The sequence below is a fragment of the Nothoprocta perdicaria genome, unplaced genomic scaffold (assembly GCF_003342845.1).
Source record: "Nothoprocta perdicaria isolate Ctin4 unplaced genomic scaffold, notPer1 scaffold_128, whole genome shotgun sequence".
Lineage (NCBI taxonomy): Eukaryota > Metazoa > Chordata > Aves > Tinamiformes > Tinamidae > Nothoprocta > Nothoprocta perdicaria.
The window spans coordinates 1,891,336-1,915,927 of record NW_020454405.1 but is presented as its reverse complement, the minus strand read 5'-3'; the positions used below and the strand labels follow the sequence as shown (position 1 = coordinate 1,915,927).

The following is a 24,592-nucleotide window of genomic DNA, read 5'->3' as shown; positions in this document are numbered from 1 at the left end:
GAAAGAATCCTGCAAGAGAACTTTGAGCAAGGGTCGGCCCTAGCTCTGGAAGAATTCACAGTTTCCATGGTTGGAGCCAAGGACTATAAGGATGAACAAGATGCTCCTGGCAAAACTCAGACATAAAAATGAAGCATGCAAGGGGCAGAAGCAGGGACAGGAGAACAGGAGACACAGGAGCAATATAGAGACACTGGTCAAACTTACCTATATGGSGCTAGGAGACCTAAAGCCCACTTGGAGATGAATCTAGCAAAGAATGTGAAAAGCAACAGAARAGGCTTCTTCAAAAACATAAGCAGCAAGAAGAAGGTTGGGGAGAATATGTGATGGCTAAAGACTGGTGRAGTAATGGCCCTGGTGACAAAGGACACAGAAAAGACAGAGGCATTTGATGACTTCTTTGCCTCAGTCTATAGCTACAACCAGCTTTCAGAAGCCCCCACCTGAGGCCCCTGGAACTAGAGGGGCTATGTGGAGCAAGGAAGATTTACCTTGGTGGAGGAGGACCAAGTTAGGGAAGACCTAAATTAGCTAAACACACACTTGTCTATGACTCCTGATGGAATGCACATACAAGTGAGTTGAGGGAGTTGGTCAATGCATTGCAAGGCCACTCTCAATAATTTTGGCAAGGTCATGGTAACTGGGGACTTTCCTGAGGATTGGTAGAAAACAAATGCTACCCATACATTTAAGAAAGGCAAGAAGAATCTGATGAAACAGAGGCTGGACAGCCTTACCTTGATCCCTAGAAAATGATGGAAAAACTAATCCTGGAAAACATTTCCAGACATGTAACAGATAGGAAAGCAATTAGGAATAGTCAGCATGGCTTATGAAAGAGAAATTAAGCTTAACCAACCTGCCAGCCTTTAATGATGGAGTGACTGGTTGGGTAGATGAGAAGAGAGCAGTAGATGCTCTTCACCTTGACTTGAATAAGGCTTTTGGCACTGCCTCCCATAACATATTCATGGACAAACTGCTGAAGAACAGGCTAAATAAATGGACAGTGAGGTGGATTGAAAACTGGAAGAACTGCCAGGTTCAGAGGGTTGTGATCAGTTACTCAAAATTCATCTTGAGACCAGTCACTAGTGGTGTGATATCCCAGGGGKCAAGACTGGGACCAGTACACTTTAACATCTTCACTGATGACCTGGATGTTGGCATAGAGTACACCCTCTGCAAGTCCACAGATGAGACAAAACTATAAGAAGTGGCCGATACACCAGAGGGTTGTGCTGTCATTCAGAGAGACCTCAACAGGCTGGAGAATGGGGATAAAGAGAAGCCTCATGGAGTTCAATAAAGGGCAAAACAAAGTCCTGACCCTGGGGGATAACAACCCCATGCACCAGCGCACATTGGAGCTGAACAACTAGCGAGCAGCTTAGCAGAGAAGGTCTTCCCTGAGCATCCTGGTGGGCAACATGACCCAGCAGTGTGCTTTTATGACAAAGGCAGCCAAGAGCTTCCTGGGCTGTGTTAGGCAGAARGTCTCCAGCAGGCTGAGGAAAGTCATCTTTCCCCTCTACTCAGCACTGTGAGGACACATCTGCAGGGCTGGGGCTGGGTCTGGGCTCTCCAGTACAAGAGAAAATATATCTGCAAGAGCAAGTAGAATGGTCACAAAGATGATGCAGAGTTTGAAGCATCTCTTATATGAGGAGAGGCTGAAAGAGATAGACCTCTTCTAGSTGGATAGGAAAAGGCCCAATGGAAGTGGATCTTTTCTGTGTGAAAGACATTTGCTGAAAAGGTGTAAAAGAGATGAAGTCAGGCACTTCTCAGTGTTGCCMACTGACAGGACAAGAGGCAATGGACACAAATTCAAATATAGGAAATTGTATTTGAACTTAAGAAAGCACTATTTTATTGTGAGAGTGGTTGAGCATTGGAACAGGATAGTAAGAGAAAGTTTGTGGAGTCACTATCCTTGTGGATACCCAAAACCCCACTGGGCTTAGTTCTGGGCAGAGTAAATGACTCTCCTTTGAGCAGGACGGGTGAGCTAGAAGATTTCCAGAGCTCTTCTAACCYCAACTGTTCTATGATTCGGTGATTCCACTCTATGTATCTTTATTAGGTTTGCTATTGTATTGACTAGCCGCTCCTCTCATGAGTCCATGAGTCCTGCCTTGGTGCCAACCTTCAGATCAGTTATTCAGTAAGTTGTCTTAAATGTGTGTAAAATTAATAGCTAATAGAGCTTAGGAAACTGTTAAGAAGGATAAAAGGATGACAATCCATTCTCTCTCCTCACAGGCTTCCCTGGAAATATGTTAAACACCTTTAGTATTTCAGCCACCTGCAGAGCTTAGAGCTTTTTCGTTTCATTTTCCACAGGTACATACAGTTTCTGGTCAAGGAAAGGCATTTTCTATTCCCCTTTTCTTCAAAATGAAACACACTGCAGTCATCTGTGAAGTAAAAAGAACGAAACTCCCTCATTCACTTTCAGACAGACTGAAAGAAACTTCCTGAAATGTAACAGGATGTGAAAATAGCAGCAGCCCTTTGCACGGCGCTTGCTGTGGAGGCACAGCTTGCTGCAATGCCAGGCTGCCCAGGGCCCTCTGCTCATTCACTATCCCTTTTCTAATGACATCTTATATTAATTCATTGCTTTGATGCTTACTGCCTCTGACGTCCAGTGTTTGGCAATGATGCTCTAACCTGAAAAAAAAACCCCAAGAATCAAAGCCTTTTCTTCTTCTTTCCACGCTTAGGATATTTGGGAATTTCACAACAATTGCTAAATTTCATTCATTTTCACCTCCCCCATCACTACCTTCCTGGTGAGTTAATTTTACTCTGAACTTCAAGTACAGTAGGTCTGGAATCTTGTCCAAACATTCGTTCATCCTCAAAATCTGTTTGCATAAATGTTATGACAGCTGTTCAGGACTGGAAGGCTACATAGAAAGCGAGGGAATGAAATAAATATAGGAAAGTCTGTTGTAAGAACAGCTTCAGATGAAGGAAATTAGGGATTGTATTTCAAGTACAGCTAAACTGTGAGGACTCTCCATTTTTTTTTTCAACAGCATCACTTTCTACTCATTCCATTTGAGGTTTTCTCTTTCTTTCCTAATTTTTAATCAGTTAATGGCTGCAAATCTCTAGCCAAAACTAACTTTGCCTCAGTTTCTGGTGTAAGAAGTGACAACATCTTCCTTTCACAAACACAGACTTTCAGGCTTAGATGTTTAGCTGAGCTGTGAAGCCTTCAGGGGCTGGAAGCAAGCTGACATGCAGCGTTAGTTATCGTATTCTATGTCACCTCACAGACTTTACAGGATCTGTCTATATATACGTCTTATATATCTGTATTTAAGTCTTTATACAGACTTACACAAAAAAAAAATTTCTCTTTGAAACACATGATAAATGGAGAAAAAGAAAATAACTGCCTTATATTGACCCTTGGATTATTAAAAGCAGGATTTGAACCTCATGAGCTTTTTTGAAATCTGCTTACTTTGGCACTGCTCAATASAGCTGAAAATATATGTTTCTAGCTTCGTGCTCTGCAAGCTAGGTGTATTCCTCAATGTTCTTGCCCTGTAGAAGAAGTAAGGTCGCATCAGAGACCTTGTAAGTCCTAAATGTTTCATAGTATCAGAGTGAGAAAACCCAACTCTGAAATATATTCCTGCCACAGCCCTGTCAGTGCTGGGTTGYAGATTCTGGAAAGCTTATCCCTTGATGTCAAGAGTGATTGAACATGTGACTGTGTGTGGAAACTTGCTATTCAAGTTATTGCAACATACAGTAAGAGCAACAAAAGCAACAGGGCTACTACGAGCACTTTGCCATAACAGCAATTCATGCTGAAGGGAGTCTCCACGAAAAGCACATATTGCTGTCCTCTGGAAGAGGGGAAACGGACGGCCAGAAAGCTCCCGAGGGCAGCTGTGGCAGTTCCTATATTCCACAGATAGTGCAGGGACATGAGCAGGAATCAAGAGGGAAGAAGTGATGTAAGTTGGAGCAAAATCCAAGTAGTTTATGACCAAGCACTTTACCCTACATAGAGAGAACAGAAGTCATGAGTATATTTCCATTTCTTCTCTCAGTTAGAAAAGGAATTATTCACAAATGGAAAATGCCTCCTGTGACTCAGCAGAAAAATCATTCACTTCTGAGATGTAACTGGAGACCACAACTGGGATACAGCAATGAATCAGGGAAAATTGGAACATATCATGCTGGCTTCACTGTTTCTTTTAGTTCTCATTTAATGATCTGAGTACATGGCAATAATGTGATTACCTACAGTGATAGAGAGGTATTTAGCGTTCTCTTGCGTCGTCAGCTTGGATCCTGACTACAGTAGAAATCAAAATTTTACCTTTCTGTGAATTGCTTTTGGACACTGAACATTCTATGGAAGCTCTCATGATATTGATCCAGGAAAGCAGGACTGAACCATCCTTGTCTGGCTGTCCAGAACAGAGAATAGTACAAATTTGTATTAATGAAGACCCAGATAACCAACTTTTCCACATGAGGAAAAAAAAAAAAAAAAACTTATCCCATCACATCATGGGAAGGCCATGAGGTTTTTCTCAAACCTGTTTGATGCCCTAGTGACACAAATATCCTGGGAAATCCTGCCAGGATTAGTATAAAGACACTCCGCTTTCAGCTCAGTCTGCTTTAGTAGCACAGCATGGGTTGGTTTGGGCTATAAAAATCTCCCCTAACTGGCCGATACAAGGGGTATTTTTAGGAAACAAACACTCAGAAAAGAGGATATGTCTTCTGATAAACCATGTTAATTCTTCTGAGAACCTCCACAAAGGTATGAGAGGAATGGAGTTTCCAACATGGTCACCTTCCCTGACCTTTCATCTCATGGAGTTAAAGGAAGATAAGTCTCTTCCACAGGAAAGACATTGGAAGGGGAGGATGCAAGCCAAAAGCTCCTTCATCTTTGATTAGTTTAAGCAGTACTATGGAGTAATTTATCCCTGAAAACAGCTTTATTCATGTTACTTAACCAGGTTACTTAGCATAACAGAATAATAACTGAGAACATGAGCTATATCACTTTGCAGCAGCACTGCTAGGTCTCCCCATAACAGCCCAGCCCTTTGCGAGTGAGGAGCTTGCTTGRTTCCCAGGTCCTCTTTCTCAGAGCACGTTCCTGGTGCTGGCATTGCCCACACCGTGTGAGCCAGGCACCAGCTCCGTGCCCGGCACCAAGCCATGGAGGGGCTGCCTGGGGGCTGCTGCTGCCCAGGCGGGATGAACCGCCCCTGACATCAAGCACGGCTGGTCCCCTTGCACCCAGTAGACATCCAAATGGTGGGCCAGCCTCATCAAGGTGGACCAGTTTGTAGCACTTTTTGGGTGGAAAAAATAGAATTTCAGACTTATAGGTGCTCCTGCACACCTTTTAGCAAATGCTAAATTTCCATAAGTCCTTCAGATGGGTCTAGATGGGTTCAGATGTCTCTCTTCTCATCATTTTATGTTAAAAGCCATCCTGGACACCCCAACCAGAACTAAAGCTCATGGTAACAGGCAATATATAAATCACAAATTCCCAAAACCCTTCCTGGGATCTGCAACATTATTTTCACCAATCATATAACAATCATTCTTTCCCTATTACCATCATGCTARTTCTGTTAAGCCTCATTGCTCAGCACTGTCGCATCTTCCAGGAGATTAAAATGAGCAACACAGGTTTTTGTTTGTTTGTTTCTTTTCTTTTTTTCCTCTAGATTTCTGCTGACAAATGCTGGCCATGTGAGAGAATACACTGTTGGTTCTSGGGTGATGGCCAAAGCCTGACCCGAGAAGCAGCCTGCAGGAAGCATCCGATGCAGAGCCCTCACAGCTGGAATCTCAGGAGCGAGTTAAATTCTGCACTGCAATCATTTGACAGGATGCCGTATTCACAGATGCTGCCAGGTCTGGCTGCTGACTCCAGCACAGACTTCTGTGCTGCCTGAGCAGCACAATTTCTAACAGAGGCTGCCAGAGGTCATCCAAGRATCATCATCCGAAATTTTTTATTCCGAAGTTACCACATTGTACCCAATACCTCTAAATGAAYTGCAAGAAAATCCCATGGAGATGTAACAAAACTGAACAACTCTATGCAGAGTTTTGCTTCTTAGGAAATTATAAAAAATCATTGTTGTTCATAAATGACATCCACAGTCCAGACTCCCCCACTGGATGTAATTAAGACCCTTCACAAGACGCAAGTTGCTGCAAAGAGCACATGTCAGCAACTGTGTTATGGGTGGGAATCAGAACTGTTGCAGTGCAACACTTCCTTGACTATTACATGAATCTGAGAAAATCTCAGAAAGATTTCTCTTTAAAAATAAATAAATAAACAAATAAGGTCATTTGCATCACTGTGGATTGTGGATTCCCGGAAGGTTTTCAAGCTTGACTAAGGACAACACAGATGAGTTGCAGTGAGGCAGAAAAGACTGGTAAACCACCTCAGAGACTGGAAAAGGAGGCCAAAGACCCACAATTATATGGGAAGTCCCAAATAGACCTAATCTTTTATTTCACTGTTTGATGTGAAGCTCCATCCTTTGGAATCCTTCCCTAACTGCAATGCATGCAGAATGATTTCACATATAACAATCGCAATTATAACAATAAAGTAATTGTCAAGTCCTGTAATGCTAGAGAAAAGCTTGAAAATCAGTTAAATATGTCCCAGAAGCTCAAATCCAATTCAGCATATTTAGGAAGAAWCAAATATTTATTATATACTTAGACTCTTGCTCCCCGGGATTCTTGCTTAGTGAATGGTGTGCCAGGTGGGCAACACAGCTACTGTGTCCCCCTGATGATGGGATTTACAGTAGGAAACCACCAGYAGTATGGACCAAAAGCAGACAAGTAGGATTAGACAAGGGATTCACTCTTTTTCAGGCCCTGGGAAATACATGGAGTAGAAAAAKGCAGCGAGGTTTGGCCAAGGACACTTGTGTGTAGGAAGGGGGATAAGATGCGCGGCCCCAAGGCCATCACCCTGCAGCCCCACATGCCCTGCACGGCCCTGTCCCTCCTCTGCTGTGCCTTGCTGTTCTCCGGCATGGAGTGGAAAAGGTCTTTTTCTTTCCTTTATGGAAMCGTGGTAAAGATGCTTAGATGATTTGCCTTCCAGCTCCTATATATTATTTGTATCACTGTGACCAAAAAGAGTAAATAAAAGGGCTCATCAAGGTAGGATCCATCAAATTCAGTGTAGGAAGTGAGTCTGTTTGAAGGTGGAGGAAGGTTATTTTGGTAACTCTAAGAAAGCCCAGGAAATAGTTCCTATAAGCTTGTATGAAATCAAAGCTCAAGTGGAAGAARGATAAAGGATTTGAAAATGGGAAAATTCTAAAAACTCTAACTTCTTCACTTGCCAAATTCTTCTCTATTGAAACTATGTAAGCAGATAGCCAAAATGAGAAAAGAGTTTGTTTGAACTCTCTGGAGAATTTTATCTTTAATTTTATTTAAAAATTATGCATTAACTTATATTTTAGATAAAGTGGAAAGAAAATAAGAAAAGCTTGTTTTCTAAAAATGCACATATAAAATGCAAATGACCATTGCTTTTTTGCTTTGCTAGGACTGGTGTCTGAAATTGCATTTTCTTTTCTCAGAAGACTTAAAAACTATTTCACATTCCAAAAGCAATTACCAGTTACAGTTTCTATTCTTTGTTTTTCAAGATAATATGAAAAATACATTTTTAAATGCCTGACACTATTCCATAATATTAACCATTTAATTGCCAAACAAGAGCCATATTCTAGTAACACAGTTGTGACATCTCTTAAAAAAAAGACCTGATGAAAAGTTAAATGTTAGGTGGCTCATTTGGCTTACAGCTGTTCTGTGTTCTTTTCAAAGGATATTCTATGTCAAAGATGACAGTTTWAATTTCCTTTGCAGAGTGTTCTGTTTAGATCACTTTGACGTAGATTACTGCTTTAACAAGAATTTAGTCCAGCTGGAAGGCAAACATCTCTCCTAAGAATTTTTTTTTCTCTCTCTCTCTGTCCTGTTGGTCCTTAACTACATGTAGCAGAGGTGTAAAGTCAAATTTTAAAYCTGGATGTATAATAATTATTTTGCTATTTGAGGCATTCACTTTTAGTTGCTTCCAGATCATCCATCTGCGAACTGGTTGGGGCTTGGCTTGCTCCTAAGACTGTATCAAAGCATAACAATCAATATTAAACACTGATCCCAAACACGCTGGCATCATTTCTTCTATAATCATCTATTTTGCTGTTTCCCTTGGGGCTTAATTGGTCAACATCATCTCAAATAAAKCATGGCCACCAGCTTCTTCCAATCTGAGGCCAAACTATCACCTAGTATCAATCCAAAGTTGTGAAAATGCTCTGCAGGTGCATCTAGAAATTATTTTCCAGGGAAAAATAGGGCCATGCATAGATGCCACCCCTGAAGAGCTCTTACCTAAGTGTTTGTCTGTAGACAGCGCCATCCTGAACATTTGGCAAGTGTCCTTCTGAAGCAATGCTGCCTTTTTCCAAGAGTGAATGTGTGCCACAAATACAGTTGCCATCTGTAGTAATTATCTCTGCTTGTTAGGTATGTACAAGATTCCTGAGGGTGTGCAGCAGCAGCAGTATCTTTGGGATAGGTTATATCCTCCACTAAGATAGACTTCCCACAGCCAGGGAGCTCAGGAGATGGAGAAGGATGACCAGTCCACCTGGAAACAGTGGAACAAGTAGTAGCAAAGGTCTTTGCAATCCAAAGCAGGAGACAGATCCAGGGCCCAGATAGATCCACTTGTAACTCTGAGAGCTCTGAAAGATGAAAGATATTGGAAAGGGCAGCAACAAGGTGCTGCCCATTCAAGAGCTGATGTTCAAAGTTCTGTGGGTTCAGAAGAGGATGACAAAGAAAAATTTTAGGCGTTCAGAGGCGTATCAAACCCACTACCTCAAACTGTGGTAAGAAAGACACCACATTCTGCCRGGAAATGTGTGCAATGTAAAGCATCAGTAGTCAAATACCTGCAGCTGCATCAAGAAACAACTACTCTATTGACCATAGTGGAAGTGGGAAACAAGTGTGTGACAGATGTAGAAGGAAGGATTTGAGAATTACTCTAGCACCGATAATTTCTGTTTTTCACTCAACACATCAGCCAGTGCCAGCTGGAGTGCTGCTGCACTTCTCTATTGCTGTCTCTCCTAGTGTACTCCAGTCCCCAAAAATACTTGTTTTAGAAATAATCACTGTCTTGGTCACATTTTTCCCCACCTTCTTAACTATAAAGCCTAGATTTGCTTTTCTTCACTTCAGAAGTTTAGAAAACTAAGAATACTTGCTCTACCTAGGGCATGTTCAAACTTCAAAGACATACTTTATCCCAGAATAATCCAGGAGTTTTCTGGAAAAGTTCCAGAGTCTCTATATCTTGACCTTTAAGTAGATGGGACAGAAAACTGGTGACAGGCCTGTGATCCAAGGAACACATAATCACACAAAAGGGTGCAAAAAAGATGAACTGAGTAACCGCCTGCAGTATGATCATAGCTAACTTCTTTTGACATCCCTCTCTGCAAATTGTTATGGAGCAGCCAGAATTACTAATTATTTTTAAGTGAGTGGAAAACTAAGAGTGCTATCCAGGCACTATCAATATAAAGAAATAAGCATTGGTAGTCTCTAGAAATATCACCAAATACCACCAAATCACCAAATTTATGCCTTTCACCATTCATTATCACCAAATTTATGCCTTTTTCTGCATGCCTGAGATTTAAAACTCTCCCACATCATCCTAGCAGGTCAGCAGAAGTGAGACCGTGCCCACACGTGTCACTTCAGTCCCCAGCCTGGCCCAGCTGGGGACAGCCACATCCTTGCCAGCTTAAATGGGGTAAGCAGACAGCTAGAGGCAGCAGATTTCTACACCATATCACAAGTATGGATGGTCAGAATTCGTCTGTTAGATGAACAAGGATCTAAAATGCCATCATATCTCTGCAGTTTCGTTCATGGAATAACTACAAGGAAGGCCATGAGCAGAGGTGAAATTGTGGATGAGGAGTTAGCTCTTGTCACTCATCATTTCAATTTCCTCCGAAATTCCTTTCTTTGTTGAGAAGTTTCTATTTATCCTGCTTGTATCTTTTCTTTCAAACAACATTCCTGGCAAACAGTTACCAGCACTACAATTAGAGTAGCCATAGCTACAAAGGTTATGCAATATGGGGAAAATCAACAAGATGGATTTTATTGGCCTCTTTCCAATCTTCCTGAATTCAGTGGCAAAAAATCTTACTGGTACCAGGAAATCTCTTTTTTCCATAATCTGTGAAAAATCTATACATAAAATTTGATTTAAAAAACATTTTCAATGTTTTTAGTCCTTATTTAATGAGTTTCATTTTGTGGGTTCCRAGAAGGATTTTCAGCAGAAACCCTGCATCCTGAGCTCCAAACCTACTATAAACATCCTACCCCGTGCCAGGTGGAAATTCTGAGATTTCTTCCTAGCAATTTAAACCAGACCAACTCTTTCATTTGCTCAATGCCTTACAAAATCAGCATACCAGCAACAATAATCCTAGCCTTCTGTTGTAGATCTAGGATTTAAAAAAAAAGCCTAAAAACTAAGTTTACAGGGCACTGCTTTTCAGTAAGGAAGAATATATGTGGTATGGATTGTTAAAAGAGAGATTTCACAGTACAGTAAGGTAACTTTAATGAATAAAACACAGAAGAGTGGAGTGCTAGAAATCAGTGGTGAGAAATGATGCAAGCCATAAGAATGCAATGGGATCAGATGACATTATTTACGTAAAACGTTTACTGTACTTTAGAATGATGTTTATTGCCAGGTTATCACATGTCTTTCTCTTTTGGTGCCCTCTAGCTCAGTCTTTTGGAAAGATTTCATTTGCTTTTGGGAAGCATTTAATATATTCCTGCCACATTGCATAAAATTCTGCCTCAGAGGAAGGTATTTACATCTGCCTGCTCAGTGTATATTGAGAAACTCATATTGAAACTAAAGGTTTCAGACAATATACCTTAGAAAAAGCTTTGCTATAGCAGAGCACATGATCTGCAGACATCCTCACATGTTTCACTGTTAGATGAGCATAGAACCATCGGCTTCAACAGGCCTGCTCGGAAACAGGGAGTTAAGCACTTATTTGCAGATCCAGTCTTACACACCAAAGACAATACTGAGAAAGAAGCTGAAAAATGGAAATGAAAGTAGAGACGGCTAAAAGTCTCAAGTTAACATTTAAAACGTGATCCTTTGGTGAATGCTTAGGAACAAATCTCAGCCAGCTGAAGAGCTCCAAGGCCACCACATTCAGGAGTCCAGTTTCTAATTCACATTCTGAGTGAAATGAGAGAACTGAGTAGCTCTTGCAGCTGCCCTGCAAATAATTTGGAGACACTGGGAAGCATCCTCAATGTTTTAGAGCATTCTCTCCTGAAGAATAGTATTTCCAATTTCACATAAATTATCTCTGTTTTACAAAGACCACACCAGAACCTACACCAGTGGGAAGAAAACAAAGGTGACCCAAAACTCTCACTGATACTTCTTTTGCAAAGCTTCCCTGAAGCCCTGATTTACTGTAGTGTAACATAAAGATGCTTTTGATGTGACCTCTTTGTTCTTGATAAATTTTTGCTTGACATTTGCAGTTTTGAAGTACTAAAGCAAGAGGCAATAAATAATATCATATCATATCATATCATATCATATCATATCATATCATATCATATCATAGGAAAGAGCAAGAGTAAAATAACTACCGAAACAAACAGTTCCAAATGACTTTGTTAGTCCTTTACCAGGAAAAATATTTTCTGACGCTGCCTAAGGAAATATCATCTCTTGACCTTTTCCGTTCAATTCAAAATTGTGGCTACCTTAATTGGACTATGCTTTATAGAGCAAAGCTGTATTAACCCTGGAAGGAAACCTATTTGATGTGCCAAAGAAAAGTCCTAGGCAAAAGATGAACTGGGGAAAAGAGACACAGGCTGTCTAAAAAGAACCCAAGTGCAGGGTTTTTGTTGAGAATACAAAAGCTATAAGCATCAGCAGGGAATTAACAGCAAACTTCAAAAAAGAATGATACTTTGCCATGTGGAATTACAGCCCCCTTTTCAACAACCACTTTTAATCAAAAAACATCACCTAGAACAAAATTCAGTTGTTTTGCAAAACTCTATTGCTTCTGACAAATTGCCACAGAAAGTTTGCTTTAAAGCTTATCACTCCAGAACATGTCAAGATTATTAGTGTGTAAGAGACAAATTGAAGGGAAAGAGGCAGCAGAACAGGCAGTCTGACTTTGTTCCTGGCAATGAAGTATTCACTATCAATGGCAAGTGAAGGATTTCAGGCAGATATAGAGGCCAGTAGTTCTCTTTTTCTGATATCATCTGCTTGGTTTCCTTCTTTGCAGTCCTGAGAATTAGGCCTTCCAGTCATATCCATCATACTGACACAAGAGTTTGGGCAAATATGCAGTGAGACAGATCGCAAATCTTGCTGAAAAAAAAWTTTTTTTTTGAACAGTTTAGTTTCCAAATAGACTCCCTCTCCAGTCTGACACATAGGAGGGACAAGAATAAGCAAATCATGGCAGAAGTTAAACTAGGGACTAGCAGCATCATTCCTTTCAGTCATATCTTTCCCACTCTAATAGCAGCTCAGAGCAGTCATGAGACCACATATGAAGCGTCAGACAGAAAGCAGCAAATTTCAGTAAATATAGTGAAACCCAGACTAATTAGCAATTTTACAAAAAGTATAATATACACATTATCACACCAGATTTTTTACAAAGAGTATTACATATAGCACATGAAAATGTGGTAGAACTAAGCAAAAAAAAATTTATCCTGTAGGCAGAAGTGTCTACAATTCCGACCAAAGTCTTTTCTCTCCGATCATATTTGTAAATGTTTGCTGTATTTACAGAGAATGAAGAGAATCTGCTTTGCCATCGGSCATGTTTAAAACAACCTAAACGCTCCATTCTGACAAGTCCGGACAAGCAGCACTGCTGTGATACCAGAAGCAGACCACAGAAATCCCAGGACTTGAAAAAGTGAAGATCAAAGCCAGAGCAGCAGGGCTGCGATGCTTGACACCGCACGACTGCATTACACAGGCAGGGAGATACCCAGGGTGGCCCCGTTTCACACCAGAATTGCCGCTGTCCTACGTAGCTCAGGCGTCAGGGAAAGCTGGGGGGGTTCTGAGGAGAAGGGTTTTTTTACTTTTCTGGTTCTGTTTTTTTTTTTTCTTTTCTTTTCTTTTGGTTTCATATGTATTTTTAAAATCAGTGGGTGAAACAGAGTATCCTGCAGCTGACACCAGACGAACCTTGCACGAAGCAGCGCCCAACTCGGGGCAGGCAGACCCTCTGTCTCCAGGGATGTCTGTGTGTTTGCTTCATGAGGTGAGGGCAGAGCTGCGCTGAGGAARGGGCTACAACAGAGTCAGAGCTCGACCGAGGGGCCCCGGTAGTGTCATGGCCACAGAGGARCAGCCGGCGCCGCTGTCTCTCAGGGAACAGGCCCCTGCCCTGGGCCAGAGGTGCCTCTACGGGACGGACCCAGGCTCGACCTCTCCTGGGTTCTGACGCAAGCATGCACAGGCTCTTCCTCGCAAAACACAGCCCGCAGGGGAAGTAAGGCCGATCCTGGAGGCCTCGGGCCCGCCCCGGCCTTGCCCAAGAGCTCTGAGTTCAGCACGCGCCCCAGGAATCACTTTCTATTTCTGTCCAAGTGCTTCTTTCCTCAGAGTAGCTACTAAGCCAAGCACCGCCTCTAATCCAGAKCTCCCCTCTGATTCATTCAGCACGCGTCCTAATGCCTACGTTAAAGAGTGAGAGGTCCCAAATTCTGATTAAAATTGGTTTGCTTTAAAGAGAGGTATTGGAAAGCATCCTAGACAAAATTGTTTTAGGACGTGGYGGACTTTCCTGTAACGTAGTAAATGTAGGTTCACAGTCACTTTAGATGGGGAAGGGATATTATTCAATGTCTCCCACATCCTGGGTGAGTAATCTCAATTAAAAGTGCCAGGCCATCTAGTTGGCTGACTGAAGGAAATGCCTAGTTGAACCTAGACCACTGCAGTGCTCTGGTGATGATGTCAAAGTTCTCAAAGCCCGCCCTGCTCCCCATGATASTTCTGTTTCAACAACAGCAGCTCAGGAAGAGTGAAAATTACAGATACAAGCAAATCTGTTGATTCTTAAATGTTGTTCGGAGGCACGACTACGAAGGGCTTCCACTGCAGTGAGCAGGATGAGTTTACCAAGTCAGGGTTCAAGCAGTAAATGAGCTTGCTAGAACCTGCCCAGGAGGGAAGGAAGACAAAAACACCCAAGCATTTAGGGGTCAGATTCTAAACAGTGGTATTCAGGTTTCTCAACAAGACTGTAAAGCCAAATGTATGACAWTGATGGCAAATCCCACAGCAGCTCCTTCATCACTACAGGATCCTTGAGTAATAAAACCTTTTATRGAATCACATAAACCCCATTGAAGCTGCATAGTGTGTTTTGGTTTTCTAGTTAACTGTCTCCTAAGAAAAATTTCCAATACATATATACTACTGGTGAGATTTTGTCTCTCAAAAGCAACGTGCTTAAGACTTGCATCTGATTCCAGCAATGGAGCTAGAGTTATCAGTGGTCCTGATCCCTTGTTTCTCATTACTGCTGTTCTGTAAAGTAACACTACCACTTTATAGCATATGTAAAAGATAATCCTCCAGGTGGAAAGTCTGTATGTCTCACAATACTCAAACAGGATTTAAATTGCACCTACCTGCTCTTCAGCCATGTTTCCACAGCCTAAGTTGTGACAGAAATAAAGGTTTCAGAAGCATGAGAAATCATATCTCTTGCATTTTTTTGGATAGGGTGGTAAAAATAACCACTGATACAATCCAGCCTCCGTTGTTAGCACAGAGGGAAACTTCTGCTTTCCAGGAAAAACACACAGAACAATTGTCTTGGGTGATGCGTTGATAATTTACAACATTGCAGAAAGGCAGTCACTAGCGGAAGCAGAAAGAGGAGGCATGGCAGAGGCGGGAGTACATGAGAGAATAGTCCGATAAAGAGATTACCCATATGAATGTGGGTAACCACATTTAGAGCTACATATGTCTTGTTAAGTAATATGCAGATCTGTTACGGAACTTCTGCTTCTTACTTTTAATGAAATTAATTCTATGGTTATTCAATAAAAACAGACCCAGTATTCAAAAATGAGATTATTTTGTAGAGAGACGCACTGGCAGCCAACTCTTCCTCTGACTTTGAGCAAGCTCCTTGGAGAGAGAGAGCCTGTCTTTCCAAATGTTTGTAAAATTCAATTTATATCTGATATGCTATATTAAAATTAACAAACAGTAAAAATAGCAAACAAGTGATACTACTGTGTACCTCATATACTCTAATTGTTTCAGGTATTCTCTTTTCAGTTGCACCGTCTTCCCTGATGACTGAAAAATCTCCCTGTTCTCCTTTGTCGTAAAACTTCTTAAGTTGCTCTTTCATGCTTAGAGGAGCTGAGAGGGAACCAAGCACTTCCTTAAACATAAGTGGAATTTACAGCAGATTTATTTTTAAAGGGGCCAAGAGACTTTCTTGGAAGTAGAGCCTGACAATAATTTGAAGTGCAAAACTGATGAAATGGATCTCTGTCAAAACAATGGGTTGACCAAGAGAATGATGACCATAAGGAAACCAAAGGCAAGTAGTATGCAGATTTCATTCTTGTGAAAGTTGAAAGACCACCAGGGTATTTTTAACTTGACCAGTCCCCAGAAGCAGTACATGAAGTAGCCCTGCATCTCAGAGAGGGCGCCCAGCCCCAGGCACACTGAGAAAAAGGGGAAGTGGGAGCTTCATTACCACTAGAAATGCCCATAAGTCGTGTCCTAGCTACCGCTCAGCTGGTCTCTGCAGCAAAGGTTAAGTCATTCCCATTCCAGACTTAAAATGACCAGTTGAAAACACTTGGCATCAAAAAGATAGACAAAGACGTCTGCCCATGATCATTTTCATTTGACAGTGACATGCCTATTTAAATGAGCTATGGTATTCAGATATTCCCCAAGAACAGTTACCTCCATGGCATCTTCTATCTGGCCTGGAGGTTGACCAAAAAAGACCATAGCATGATTTTGCTTCTCAAGAATAAGCAGATAAAGCTGGAAAACAGCAGAACATAACTGAAAGTTAACTAAAGATTTTCTGTCTAAATCTCTAACACAATCTAAAACAGGGAAATTTGCAGTATTTGCATACAATACACTCCAGGAGAAAAAAATGAATGCTATTACTACAGGTCTTGGTCTTGTTCAGAAATGATGTAAATATGCCTTGAGGGAAGAAAAATGAGCAGTTCCCAGTGCTTTTCTCACAAAAATCCCCAAATACCTCTGCAGTTCACTGATGGCAAACAACCAACAGGGAAGCTAAGTGCTTGCGACGCAACCAAAGTCCAGGGCTGGTAGTTGAGTGCAGAAGTGCTCTTTGGGATCAYGTGCAGAGTCTCAATGAAATGTTTTATTATGAGAAATATGAATACAGAACCTCTTCACTTTAAATATAGCACAGGGCACTTTGGTGTAATACTTAACTTTCAACCTCTTAGCAGAATCAAAGGAGAATATCCAGTTGGAAATGCACAGGYCAAACACAACTTCCCAATATAAACGGCCATAGAAAAAAGATTTACCTACCCGGTAACACACAGAACAACAGCAATAAAAGGATATAAGCACAATGAACTGCTGTATGGCAAAGCTACTGTATACAAATAAAAGCATATGTGTATATAAATTACGCCTTAGTCTCAATAAAATTACTTACMTGTTTACAGTACTAGCTGCCAGGTCTCATGACTTGTAACTACCTGGTTGTCAAGAGTTGTTATTTCATGGCATATTATTTCCTGAGTAGTGTGGCTACTGATGAAAGAGTGCAGCTATGTGTAGTATAATACAGACTAATTAATCTCCTCTAAACCCTCCCCGAACTTTAAACATTATTATAGACAGATCAGTACAAATAATTCTTTTCATCCATAGCACCAGTTTTTTAAAAAAGTAGCCTGCTCTAAGAAACCGCACAGACTTATAGTAAAAAAAAGGAAGTTGTTTTTTTCCCTTGAATGTTAAGCCTTGTTTTGGATCATCAGAYCGAGTTATAAGGTATTAATGAGCAGCTTCCACTTCAGCACGTAAATATACAACAAATTAAAAAGTAAGACGAGACAAGAAAGACTGTCATTTTCAGGGGAGGAATAATTGAAATTTGCCTTTATTTCATTTTGAAGATCCAAACACCCACATCTGCGAGAATGATSTCTACAAAACAGTGATCGGCATAAAAAGGGTTCTTTGGAAACTGCTTGGAAGTGAACATTTCCATGACTCCGGRAGAAAAGGACAGCTCATAAAATGTTACAAGATTAAAAATTACAGAGCTCCAAACAAGACTAGTTACTTTATGGAATGCCTACAGAAAAGATATTATGAAGGAAACACGGCAATATTTAAAGTTTATGGAATTATAGGAATAGTTAGAGTATCTTCAGTTCTGTGAAGGGGAACAAGGAAAAGTTCAGCTGCTGCACAGTGATGAACATGATTTGTCCGGAATTAGTAGGAAATATCCCTTAAAYTTGTATGTCTGTGTGCTCTCGCGAGCGTAGGAGGTTACACTTTGTCACTGACCCTGATGATTTGCCCAAAAGACAAATACCAGACTTGTCCAGACCATTGAGCTGCTCTGCTCCAGTTGATTTAATCCTTTGGTAGCTTGCAATCGGAGCACTTAATTTGATACTAGTCAAACACATAGTTAGTGGTTTGCTTTACTCTTACAGCTAAGCCCGTACAAAGTTGGTATGAGAGCGCTACTGGTGCAGTTACTGCCGGGGCTGCCCTCCGCTGAGCTCAGGTGACGCACTGCCAGGGACTGCTGGCTGCTGTGGGACGCGGCTCGGATGCACCCGTGTCCGAGCGCTCGTGTGGCCTCCCCGCCGGCCACAGCCACCGCGGGCGCCTTCCACTACACGTGAACTAACTAACAATCAGTTCTGCTCTACTATAGAACTGCTCTACACTGGCTCTGCTAAACTTCATTCCTGCGCCTCTCCAACTGGGCGCTTGGAAAATTCATCAGAAGTACTTTTTTTTCTTTTTTTTTTTTAAGTGGAGCCCAAATGAAGATATCCAAGTTTGGTCACCATATCATCTCACTTGTGCCTCATCTCATGTCCCCTCAACTCTTCTCTCAGCTCCCTCTTCTCCCATCCAAGATGAGAAACAGCTCTTTCTCCAATCTTGCCAACATGAGAAAATGCTACTAATTTCATTAAGAAAAAACAAAACCAAACCAAAAAAACACTCCAGTTGGCTTCTAGACATTTCCAAACGTAAAGAACAGCTTGCCTTAAGTGGTTTGACTCAGCCCATATTCTGTACGATTTGGTTAACGGGGCACACTGGCCCTGGGCGAAGAATCCTTACATGTGACATTAAAATTCCTGCCCCACCTCCCACCTGAGCTGAGGCAGATAACGGCCTGTGTGGCATTTCCTGCAGCCACCGCCACCGCCGCGCCGCTACGGACAACGTGGAGGCAGGCGGCAAAACACGTTACATCCTCYTCCTTTACGGTGCTCGCAGAGAGAGGCGCATCGGGAGGGAGAAGATCCTAACAGGTGATGAAGAGCCTGTTGAAACCCATGACATAGCACCTCTGAACATACATACATATGTGTAATACACACGTTCTGTGTATGCACGTACAGCCGTGCGCCTGTATGTGGGGGTGCCCGGGGRGCCAGTGTGCGCCCCGGTGCGCGGGGCAGGTGAGCGGGCTGCGGGCCGGGCCCGCGGGCGGCCGCGGCCGCGGGAGGAGCGCGCGCGATGACCTCATGGCTCCGGGTCCCGCCGGGTCCCGTCCCGTTCCCCCCCCCCCGCCGCGTCCCGTTTCACAATCCCGGCGCGCGCTCCTCGGCGAGCGCCGTGTCCGCGGGCGGGAGGCGCGCGCACACCCCCCACCCCCCCTCGGCCGTATTCTCAGGCCGGGTTTTCCCAGGCCATGAATAATCTCGAAGCCCCCTCGATAAAAACTCGTCCAGCGATGCCCGGAGCTCATTCAGCCCGCCAGCCGCGCCGACGAGCCAAGGCCCGCAGCCGAGAAGCGCCGCGACATGAAGTTCCTTGGGGGCTGTAAGTGGGCCGGGCCGGGCCGGGCCGGGCCGGGCGGCTCGGCGGGGCCGCTCCGGGCTCACGGTGTCTCTCTCCCCGCAGGCTGGGCCGGCGCCGCGGCCGCGCTGCTGCTGCTGCTGGTGCTGCGGGCGGCGCCGCTCCTGGCCGCGCCGCTGCCCGGGGACGCGTCCGGGGAGGCCGAGGCGCCGGGCGAGGCGGCGCGGGCGGCGCTGCCCGAGTGCGAGGCGCTCGCCTGGCTGCTGCACAGCCGCGCCGCGCGCCTGCAGGACGAGGTGCGTGCCCGCGCGCGCTCACACTCGCGCTCACACTCGCGCTCACACTCACACTCGCGCTCGCGCTCACGGCCGGCCCCGCGCGCTCAAAGCCCCCGCGCTCTGCCCGCAGATGTGCGAGAAGTTCACCGTCTGCGAGAACAGCATGGAGATGCTCGTGCAGAACAACCTCAACCTGCCCCGGGTGACCGAGGAAGACGGCTGCCTCCTGTCCGGCTTCAACGAGGCAAGAGCCCCGCACCCGCCGCGGCCCCCCAAACCTGCCCCAAAACCTGCCCCAAACGTGCCCCGACGTGCCCGGGCCGCGGAGCGCTGCCCCGCGCGGCCCCGTCGCTCAGCGCCGCCGCTTCCCTCCCGCAGGACAAGTGCCTGAGGAAGCTCTCCAGCGGCCTCTTCGCCTTCCACACGTACCTGGAGTACGTGCAGGAGGCGTTCGCCAGCGAGCGGCAGCAAGTGGAGTCGCTCTGCTACAGCACCAAGCACCTGGCGAGCACCCTGAGGCAGATGGTGAGTCTGGGGCCGCCGCCGATTCCCTCGGGCCGCTCTTCCGACACGGGCAGGGCTGGGAAATGGCATSCTGTGGGAAGCTGAGCGCTTCCCGCTCCCTTTCGGTAGGGACAGGTTGATGGCTGCATAGCTCCTTAGGCTCGAACTTTCCTCATCTACTCTTTTCTGGATTTTACAAACTTTTTTTTTTTAAAAGAAACGGTTCCCCTTTCTACTTTCTGTTGTTATTTTTAAAGCGTACGCTCCAACAATTAAATACACTCTACAGTTTTAGGAACAAATATTTATGCTGCAAGRCTTGTAAAAAGTAGTAAGATTTCTCCTGCGATTGTCCATAATTGCAGAAATGCAATTCGGTCCTAACCTTCTAAAGTTGCAAACATCTAAAAAGTAAAAAATAAGTATTAAAAAAGCAGAAATAACGAATATATTTTCAAATAMTTATTAATCTTTAAAACTCTCAAAAAAGTAGTTTTTTTGTACGTTATGTTGAAACTTTAAGTAGTTTAAAACCAATGAAGGTAGTTGCATTCAGAATTAGGTTAATGAATTTTGGCTTAATTATTTGGTTAAATAAGAGGTGCTGCATCTTGGGGGGGGAAAAAAGTGTATTTCTTGCTTGCAGTCGTAATAGAAAAAAAAGCCTCATCCTTTTTACAAACTTAATTCTGTCTTGAAACAAAATGATACTGCAATATGACAGTTGTTCTCTRTGTTTTGGAGTACTTTGAAAATTCACTTTGTTCCTGCAGTGCTTACTCATGCAGATAGTTTCCCTGATGACAAAGAATGTATTAATGCTAAGGGTTATTATGTTMAGAGTTAGGAGCCACCCAGGTGAGTAAGTACAGCAGAATTAAGAAAGGCGGAAATGTGCCACAAGGTGGTTTTCAGCATTTGAAAAGCCTATTGTGTGCTTATAATACCTTTCCTAACCTATGTCCCTTCACCATTCTTTAAGTGAAAGGGAGCTGAACTGCTTTTTCACACTTTAATAGCTTAGAACAATAGTCTTGTCATCAGAAGACAACTGACTGACTTTAAACTCTTTTTATGAGTTTGCAGAAAGTTGTTTTATGACTGAGACTAGCCTTTTTGAAAATAATAATAAAAAAAAAAGACTGTTTAGTTAGAACAAGCAAAATTAAACAGGATGGATCTAATGAAAAGTTCAATAGCAAAACTTTGTAGGAACTGTGGTGACTTTAAAAAGTAGAAGAGTCTTGATGGTTAGATTGGAAATAAAACAATGACAACAACAATAAAAATTGCCTGTTCTTTAAGATAGGAGAGAGATAAAGGACAGAACCTGTCACTTAATTTGTGGTCAGGTAGGTCCATGAATCTGGATATGGAGCAGACAAATTTTTATAGCATGTTGTAAAGAGTGGAATCTACCAACGACCTTGACCTATGTGTGATCAGAATCCACATGTTTGAGGAGGAGGTACACAGACATCTGCCACTCGTTAAAGCTTAGTGGAGATTCTTCAAACAGGATGAAACAGATACTTTGTTCATGGTTAGACTTCTACAACTCAAATCAGATTGTCTAAAATGGTCGTTTTTGGGAGTCATTGCTATTTTCAAAGGCCATGCAGACACTTCACAGGAGAAATTCTTAACAGGCTTTTGGGTATCCAGCTGCCACTATTATCAGTCAGAACTAGGTACCTGATTCTTCTTTACTGGAAGGATCCCTTCCAGTAGGGAATCCAGAAGGATCTTCTTTACTGCTGGAAGGATCCCACACCTCAGCGAAAGTCAGTAAGACTTAATGTTCTGTGAACCTAAGTGTCTGCAAAGAAGGACTAAGCAGCTAAACCTGCTTGGCATCTTTGGAAACTGTAATCTACTACAAAATATGAGAGAAAGCAAACACCATCCAAATAATTTATGACTCAAAATGTAGGTATTACAGATGAGGACATACTACATTCATAACTAACTAGCAGATACCAAGAAAAGATGCATTGACRCATAGGTCACTGCAGTGCAGTGTATTTCTCAGAAATGCAAGAATTTGTATTCAATCTGGAACATATTTCATAGATTAAGGAAGACCCTCTGATTCTTCAGCAGCAGTAACACCAGATGGAAACATACCTCAAATCACATAGCAGATGTGGGACTACCCACAAGCACATGTCCCACCGAGGTCCATCAGATCCAGTAGGAACAGGGTGCACATGTAGCTGGCTGGAAGTGTGTTCTACATTTATAGGGCAGATTACTATGTTCTAACAACCATACCTTTATTGTCTTTTCATAGGTGATAGATCCCGATGAAGTGGTCATCCTAGACTCTGCTTCCAAGAAGTCCCTTCTTGCAAAGCTGAAGTCRGATAAGACCTGGATAGAGAAAATCACCACACACCTCATCCTCCGAGACTTTACTTCGTTTATGGAGAAAACCGTGAGGGCTGTTCGCTATTTGAAAAACACCAGGAGTGTCAGTGTTTGAATGTTTTAATTCAGGCACGATCCTTTGTTACAAATCTGTCATGTGGCAGATGACAGTGTTGTTCTGTTTTAAGAACCTGAAATAGTAACAATGATTTGCATTTTTTATATATTCTCTATTTATTATATTTAAAATATTTATACATTTCTAATGTTGCCTAATTTATATTTTCAATATTTAGTAAATAATTTAAAGAGAAGACCTATTTTATAACTTTTCTAATGATATATTCATAATATGAAATGATTTAATACGTATTTAACAAAAATAATTTTGGAAGCTAAAAATATTGTTGTATAACTTATGCTTTTAAAGTATTTAAGAGATGCTATTTAAGGGATGGTATTTATGATCTATTTATATTTTTAGAAGAAATAAAAGATGATTTAAAAAATGTCTAACCTCTCTGAATTTTAAATAAGACTAAGGAATTCCAACATATCCAATTTTAATACCTACAATTATTAAATACCCATTTTCAGGAATTTTTAAAATTTATCTGGATCATAGATTAACAGRTATCCACCTACAGTCTCTCCCTCCCTTTTGCTCTTTTATATACACATACACACACATACAAGATCAATATGAAATTACTAAAGTGGCACATAAAGGAAACAGATGAACCGAACACATAACCCTTCAGAAAAAAAATGCTCATGATAAAACTTCATTGATCTTGAGAGACGAATTGCGAATGAGCCCTCGATATTTAACACAGATCACAATCGTAATCATTTTCAAGCGGATAGTTACGAACAGGCAATCCATTTTAAACAACAACAAAAAAAGGACAGATATGAAATTAACAGGATTGATATGGAACTGATTGTTGCTGTCAGACAAATAAATTTGCCAAGCTTCATTAGATATTCCCCTCTCCCTCAGGAAATGCAGAAAATATCAAGCCCTTTCCTTAGGTGGTGTAAACCAATGGATTTTTCCTAAGACACTGACAACCTAACCCATTTGTCTTTTATTGTTTACTATTTATAATCCTGGGAGCAGGCACACAACAAAATGAATGTAAATTCCTGAGCGCTGCATTGAAATAGATATCCTTATTGAATACCAAGTCACCAATACATTACTTAGCTGTATCGTCTGATTCCTTGGGCTCTGCATGTCTCTCATACCCAAGCTCAGAGGGATTTTAGCTCATAGCAGGTACAAAGGGCCCTTCCCCCTGCAGCCCAAGTGGTGGACCATCAATGACCATCCTTTGAGCACAGCCCTGCATAGGAGGAGATCAAAGGGATGTCGTGGAGTGGGATGAGGACACTGCTAAGTCCTGCTTTTCCCCAGAGTGATCATCCCCTCATACTCTGCTCCTAGGGGTGCCAAACTGGTGACCAGCCCACTGTGGCACCGATCTAATGGTCGCTTTAAACATACCTGTGGTGAATGTTTCATGCATGGTTATTGGTCTCATCAACCTAGAAGATACTGCTTTAGCAATTGTGGCATGTGGTCTGGAAGACACAGGAAAACTCACTGTGGCTTTCTCAGAGCTTACTATTAGAGATTTTCTTAGAGACCACTTGGTAGGAAAACCTTCATGGCTCTTGGTATGTCTGCAGCCACCACAGGGGAGCCATGAGGATTGCTTAAATCATTTTGTCCTGTCAAGTTAAGTGCAATAATCCATCACACAGCCACAGGTCCCTGCCTTGTCTGCAAGCAGCTTTAAGAAACGAGGTACGTCAATATATTGATCTGGATGAAACTCCAGAATATCCACAATAAGAGTTCAGTGTGAACTCGAAAAAGAAAAAGAAAAAGAAAAAGAAAAAGAAAAAGAAAAAGAAAAAGAAAAAGAAAAAGAAAAAGAAAAAGAAAAAGAAAAAGTATTGAAATCCAAAATTGGACCCTTTAAGTACTTTCTTTTTTGATGACAAGAAACATGACTGGCTCCTGGCCTCACCTCTCCAGTATCAGGGTTTGGCTGAGGTCTCCCCTACCACAACGTGCACACTTTGGCTAACTACCAAGTCACGCTGAGCTTCTCCCCATGTGCCAGAAAGCAACGCAGGGCACCAGGGCTGGAGCCTCGTGCAGGACATGGGTCCATGTCTC

The 24,592-nt window shown here is 42.5% G+C and overlaps 1 protein-coding gene across 1 annotated transcript; it reads left to right on the top strand.

Annotated features, from left to right (window-relative positions):
• Positions 1–19,651: 19,651 nt before the first annotated feature.
• Positions 19,652–22,635, top strand: IL6 (interleukin 6). The gene is made up of 3 exons (XM_026033370.1): positions 19,652–19,771; positions 19,906–20,052; positions 22,325–22,635. Exons 1-3 carry the CDS (start codon positions 19,658–19,660, stop codon positions 22,514–22,516), a joined length of 453 nt encoding a protein of 150 aa, XP_025889155.1. The 5' UTR covers positions 19,652–19,657; the 3' UTR covers positions 22,517–22,635.
• Positions 22,636–24,592: the final 1,957 nt, after the last annotated feature.